Source organism: Spermophilus citellus, assembly GCF_964194105.1.
Source record: "Spermophilus citellus genome assembly, chromosome: 9".
Taxonomy (NCBI): Eukaryota; Metazoa; Chordata; class Mammalia; order Rodentia; family Sciuridae; genus Spermophilus; species Spermophilus citellus.
The window spans coordinates 15,538,644-15,545,121 of NC_138191.1; the positions used below are offsets into that span (position 1 = coordinate 15,538,644).

A 6,478-nucleotide genomic window follows, 5' to 3' on the forward strand; every position below is an offset into this window, starting at 1 on the left:
ACACATTATTAAAGAAAGGAAAACTCATCCTAAGGAATTAAAAAGTATGCATAATAATGATATACTTCATGTATACCCATTATATATGATAAAGCACATGTATAAACAAACAATGTGTAATACACACATGAGGGATCTCTATATTTATCTGATGGACAACTGCTCCTTTGGGCTCTTGATTCCACCTGTGCATGGGAAACTTGCATCTATGATATGTATGGGCTCACATGTCCACTCAAAGGCCCTTGGGCCTTCTCTGAGGAAGTTGAAAGGAAAAGAGGGTTCAGTAACAATCCCAATTCTTCCTTTGCTAACCACTCCTGGAAAACCCATTTTTTATGTCCCTGCAAATTGACCCAACCTAGCGACCCAGGCACAGTGACAGAAATCATGTGTCCAATGGACATGTCATCTTTTGTACATGTGCCTAGGTATTCTTGGGTGGGTGGTGCCCATACAAAACTTCCTAAAATAAAGTAATCCAATTGACAAAGAGGGCTTTGAAGTAACAATGCGTTACAGCAGAAGGGGCTACATCCTCATAGAGAAAGCTAAAATGGGAAAGTGCATCCCAGAGCCACAGAAGCTGTCACCACTCTACCCGAAGCTTGAAGTGCTGGGAATCTGCATGCCATTCTCCACTTGCAGAAGAGTTGTTTTCTTTTCATGATCTTCTCTTTCAGGACACTCATGGTATCAGTGAGGACATGCAGCTCACATCCAGGTGTTTTGACAGCCAAGCCCCCAAGGGCATCACCCTCAAGTGTGGGAAGGTTCTGCAGTTCAATGCAAGTATCCAAATTCAGTTCTGAAAATAAAACAGGAACTGTTATCCTGTGACATACCTATTGACCCCAAAGAGTCACCTAATCAAGAAAGCAGCCTTGCACAAGAAAGTCTAAGTATGGATGTGTAGCTTATAGAGACTGATACTTTCAGGGCTGGGGTTGTAGCTTGGAGTTAGAGCACTTGCCTCAAATGCATGAGGCCCTGGGTTCTATCCTCACTACCACATAAAAATAAAGACATTGGGACTGATACTTTCATTTTGTTGATGATTCTGGCATATCCAGTATGATAAACTTGACAGGAGGCAAGAGTGCTTCCAATTCTTGAAAATATTCAAGAAATATGGAAGTTATAGACACCTATAGCTCCCCAATATAAAAGGCAATAATAACACTAAAGATCTAGACAGAGCTTTTAATCAGATAGAGATTATCAAATTTAAGTAAAGTCATAGTAGAAAGAAAACTATATGAAAGTAGACAACTGGGGAAGAAACATCCCTGGCATATTTTAAGTTTTACTCTGACTGACTTATTTTATATACAGGCATTATTACTAATAGAACTACTGTATATGCCTAACATATAATGGATACATCTGATGAACAGAAAATTATGAACATTTACATGTGGAATTGTATAATATCAATATTCTGGCCACTAGAAGTCAGAAATAATTTAGAGACCTGAGGGAAAAAAAGAGAAGTCTGAAAAGCAGATGTTCAAAAATTCCCTGTGAGACACTGCACTACATCCCCAGGCCTATTTTGTATTTTATTTAGTGATAAGGTCTGAGTTGTTTACTGCCTTGCTTTTTCCTGAGGCTGGCTTTTTAAATTTTTTTTAGTTTTAGGTGGACACACAATATCTTTTTTTTTTTTTTTTTTTTTTTTTTTTTATGGTGCAGAGTGTTGAACTCAGTGCCTCATGCATGCTAGGTGACTGTCCTATCACTTGAGCCACATCCCATGCCCTCTGGGTTGGCTTTAAACCCAAGATCCTCCTGCCTCAACCTCCTGAGCAGCTGGGATTATAGGCTTGTGCTTGTAATCAAAGGATCAAACATGAGCAAGAACACTGTAGGAGAGATCAGTTGTCCTAGGTTGTAAGAATAAGGTCATGCAGAGCCCTGATATGCACACACATAAATGGTACCTGTGAGTAGGTTACAGTCTCTACAACTTCCCTGCTCTTGTTAGTTCTAGGTTTACCATCCTGAATTTGTCACTGGACCCTCAGAAGTATAATTAATAGAAGTGCATTTGTGTTTTAATGGGGTAGTCATGAGCTGCAGCTAGACAAAGGGAGACTTCATGCTCACCCAAGAGATCAACACTGAAGCACGGGGGCTGGTGGATATCTGATGATTCAGAGTGACTGGGGCAAGTGTTACAGCCCTCATTCAATACGTCCTGCAGGATTTCTTTCTCCTCCTGTGGGGCTTGTCTCAGACTGGAGGGATAAAGAGTAAGATTAAATGAGAGTAGTAAATATGAGTCCCAGTTGGTCTAAATAGAGGCCTAAGGGAGTGGTCACAGAAGGGCAAGAGGGTACTCCTTTCAAAGAAAGAAAATGATCCTCCTAGGATGTGGGCAGGGTGCACATGTCCTCATGACAGGAGATAGGAAGAGGGGCTCAATCTACTGACTAGAAAAGAGCTGAGGACAGAGACTCCACTCTCCCTGTGTGATACAACCATGAGCCACAGCATACACAGAAAATGGACTTTATGTGTGTGTGTGCACGCATTTTTATATGTGTGTGTGTGTGTGTGTATTCCCCCCACCCAAGGCTATGACATTCCTGCCAAAAAGTCTTATCAACCAGAAAAAAAACAGATTTATATCTCATACTCAATGGACCCATACAAGACAGGAGATGTAGATTCTGTGAGGTAAAAAAACAAACAAACAAACAAAAAAAACAAAACATTCAGTAAGTTTGATTACTTCTAGTTGGATACAGACAGGAACGACAGAGAAAAGAAAAACACCTCCTTAAAAGATGGACTTTTTCCGTGATTGAGGAATGCAGTCATACCAGCAGCTTGTGTTTGCCTTTGCATGTGAATAGTGTGGACACTTGGTACCTCTTGGTTTGCTCATCTGGGGACCCTCCTCATATTTAACCCATCCTCTTCCAGGCTCTTAACACTCATTGTTACCTGGGAGCCAGCAAGTCCTGTTCTTTTCCACTCTCCTCCTCTGCACCACTCCCTGAAATCAAATTCAGAAACATCCAGTCAGTCAATGAGTAGTTTCTACATCACTCACTACAAACACAGGGGAAGCCTGAACTGAATGGAGAATCATTAGTCCCAGACCTTTACCAACACGGCTGTTATATGTCTGTGGATCTGATATGGTACAAGAGAATACTGTTAAAAAAGGTTTGAGCTATTCTTGAGGATGAAAAGGCATTTTCATGTCTCCAGTAGAAATCAGTAACTGGGAATTAACCTATGCCCACCCTACACTTCCCTGTAAACTAAAAGTGGCTGTAGTCTTTGTGTTTCATTATTCCATTGTTAGTAAACTGAAGGCAAAATAACAATATCTTTACTTCTGGAAATGATGGATTTCCTTTTGATGAAAGAAAAGAGGAGAAAAAAATTTGGAGAAAATCTTTTTCTCAGAGGGGAAACAGACAATCATACCTCACTTTAGTGACCTTAAAACTATCTGCAACTTACGATATTTCTGGAACTGGTTGGCAAGGGTATACACGGTAGATTGACATAAGATGAATTTTTCTTCCAGATCTCGGAAATTCAGTTTGTGTTCTTGTAATTCAGCTTGTAGTCCCCGTATGATTTCTTTAAGTTTCATCTGAGGCTCTCCATCAAGGTTCATTTCATCCCCTCCATCAGGGGAAGGGCTGAAGAATACTGCCATGTTTGTACAGTAAATGTACAGTCAGGACCTGCAAAGAAAACCCAAACATGTTTTGGGTTAAAAACAAGAGAATCCAAGAGCTGGCTGCAGTGGCAAACGCCCATAATCTCAGAGGCTCAGAAGGTGAGACAGAAGGATCTAGAGTTAGAAGTCAGCTTGAGCAATAGCAAGGTGCTAAGCCACTCAGTGAGACCCTGTCTCTTAATAAAATACAAAAAAGGGCTGCATATGTGGCTAAGGGTTGAGTGCTTCTGACCCAAATATTTAAAAAAATAATAAAATAACCCAAGTAGAATTCATCAGGACTAAGGGAAGACAGCAGCTGCCATGATTCACTTACTGTTGAGAAACAAGTACTCAGCAGTCCACCACACTTGAAACTCCTTCACCTTTCAAACAAGGATTCACACACCTGAGTCTACAGCGTGGACTCAAGACAGAAATGAGGAGGTAGGGCTGAGTGCGCTAGGTAACAGTCTAACAGAATTAGAAGGTTGGAGATGTCATGGAATGTGGGAGCCTCTGCCTTCCAATTGGCTCATGATGGCTGACCCACTGGTTTCTTCAGAAGGTCAGTACAGACGTAGACCACCACTCATTGGGCAGTCTCAGTACTTGTGTACCCTCATGCCAATGTTACCAACTTTTCTTTGTTCCCTTCTCCAAACACCATATTTCACATTACTCCTATAGGTATATGTTGAGAATCCTTGAAGTAAAAATGGTTTCCCAACAAGTTAAAATTATCTACAGGACTACCCAGTGGTCACCTCATTATTCCCTTAATAATAAAGTGGATCATAAGGTTTTTCCTCAAGGGAACAATGCAAAACTGTCAATGTAATAGAGCCATAATGTTCTTCTCTGAATATGCCATTATTTCAAAATCCACTAAAAATACAGAACAAAGAGTAAACCATGAGTGTTTGAAATTGTTTTCTGCACTCTCTCAATATTATTTTGTTATACTCCATTTTTATTGTGGCTTCTTTTCTCTCACTGGGACATCTGTTGGTGTACAGGACTCTGAAGGAATTCCTTACTTATTACAAAAGTTCCAATTGGCTCAGGCAATAGGAACATGGAAAGGAGAATAGAAACATGGAGGGGAGCCATGCTAAGTGTTTGTGAACCCTCAACTGTGGGACGCTCATTGGAAGAAATTTTCCAGATCCCTCTTACTAAGTCCAAAGCAGATAATGTCCAGTGCTGACTCTGCTCTTCATGGCAATCTTCCCTTCACTAGGTCAGGCTACTGGTGTCTGCAATCAATGTTCTCACCTACTGAGAACCATGGCTGAATCTGAAGCAGATACGTTAAGCTCTTTTCAGTAAGGATTGGATACCCTTCCTAGCATGCTGCAGGGAAATGAGCCCTGCAGTGCTTTACCTGTCCAAGCTCAGCAAATGCATTCATTTGCTTTAACTCACTTATAATGTAAGTTCTCTATATACATGGAGATTTTACATTTTATACACATCACAGGGTAAACTGAGGAGCAAAGCAGGGGAGTTAGTTTATTCTGCTTCTATGAACACAAGAGTCATCGACTCTCATCCACTTGAATGTCAGAAAGCCAGGCTTTTAGCCACACCTTCCTCCCTTTGGACTGCAAACCTGAAAATTACTTCAATTATTTACCTGCATTTGAAATGAAGTTTGAGTAAAAACAAGAGTTGAACTTTGAGGAATGACAATATTAGTTTGTTTTGAAGTGGACAGAAAATGCTGAGGTCTAGAGAAAACATCACAATAATCTTCGCAAGGAAGAACTTATGTGTCTTACTTACCCTGCCTCTTTCTCCAGCTGGCCAGAACATACTCAGTATCTATTGATGTCATCAAAATCATCTTCGGATCTTGAGAATATGGATTTCTATGAGCCAAACTGGAGAGCAGGTGTTGGTCTGAGAAGTCATCCATCATTATGCTGGGACCTGTTGGAAACAACTAGTAGGGGGATCAACCTGACTACCAACATTTTTTTGATACAGCACTGGCTACACTCACCAATGAGTCCACTATCAGTTCTTTCACTTGCTGTTTACAAGACTGATAGTTCTGTATAAGCTAAGATTATGTGCGACCCATCTCTGTGTTCACAGTTTCCAGTGAGGCCCAAGCACTGAGGCAGGTTACACACAATGAATGCATAAAAGTGGTTGCATACCACAGTTATTACAATGAAGTCCCTTTACAGTGTCATCTAAAGCCTTATAGTTAGTGTCCCCTTCAATGAGTCCACAAGTGCCACATACAGAGTCCTGCACATGACTCTGCAGATGTGAAGTAAAGAAAACTGTCTTGAGAACAGTTTGTTTCCCACCTATAATCCACATTGCACTCTAGGGTTTGTAATCAGTGCTTCTGTCAGTTTTAATTTTTAAAAAATTTTTAATTTGTATAAAAGTTAAAGGTTGACTGAAGAAAAGACTTACACATTGACTTATGCTTGTCCTAAAAGATAGGTGTTAGAAAAGCATCCATGTGCCAGTGATTTACGAAGACCATGCCTCCCAGGAGAAAGAGGGAGTGGAGCTGAGGGAGCTGGGAAGAAAAGGCAAAACAGCCTACAAAGTGTGTGATTTCAGGGGCAGCGCCATGTGTTTAAAGGATAATTTTTATAGTATTTGGACACTGAGTTGGCTCTGCGTCCGTGTGGCAGTTACAGAGAAGAGCAAGACAGCAGCTTTGGATACAGAAAAGAGTTCGGAGTGAAAACCATAGAAGTGAGCCAACCTTATGCATAACCAAAGTTGAATTTTACACTCTCCTATCAAGTGAATATAGCTTCC

General features: G+C 40.7%; 1 protein-coding gene across 1 annotated transcript; it reads right to left on the reverse strand.

Moving 5' to 3' along the window:
• Positions 1–1,466: 1,466 nt before the first annotated feature.
• LOC308655451 (NBPF family member NBPF6-like protein) lies at positions 1,467–5,663 on the reverse strand (the record flags this gene model as incomplete). The annotated part of the gene is made up of 5 exons (XM_081305575.1): positions 5,474–5,663; positions 3,481–3,710; positions 2,953–3,004; positions 2,110–2,240; positions 1,467–1,474 (listed from the first exon to the last, which is right to left on the reverse strand). The coding sequence occupies exons 2-5, from the start codon at positions 3,680–3,682 to the stop codon at positions 1,467–1,469; spliced, it is 393 nt and encodes a 130-aa protein (XP_081161701.1). The 5' UTR covers positions 3,683–3,710; positions 5,474–5,663.
• Positions 5,664–6,478: the final 815 nt, after the last annotated feature.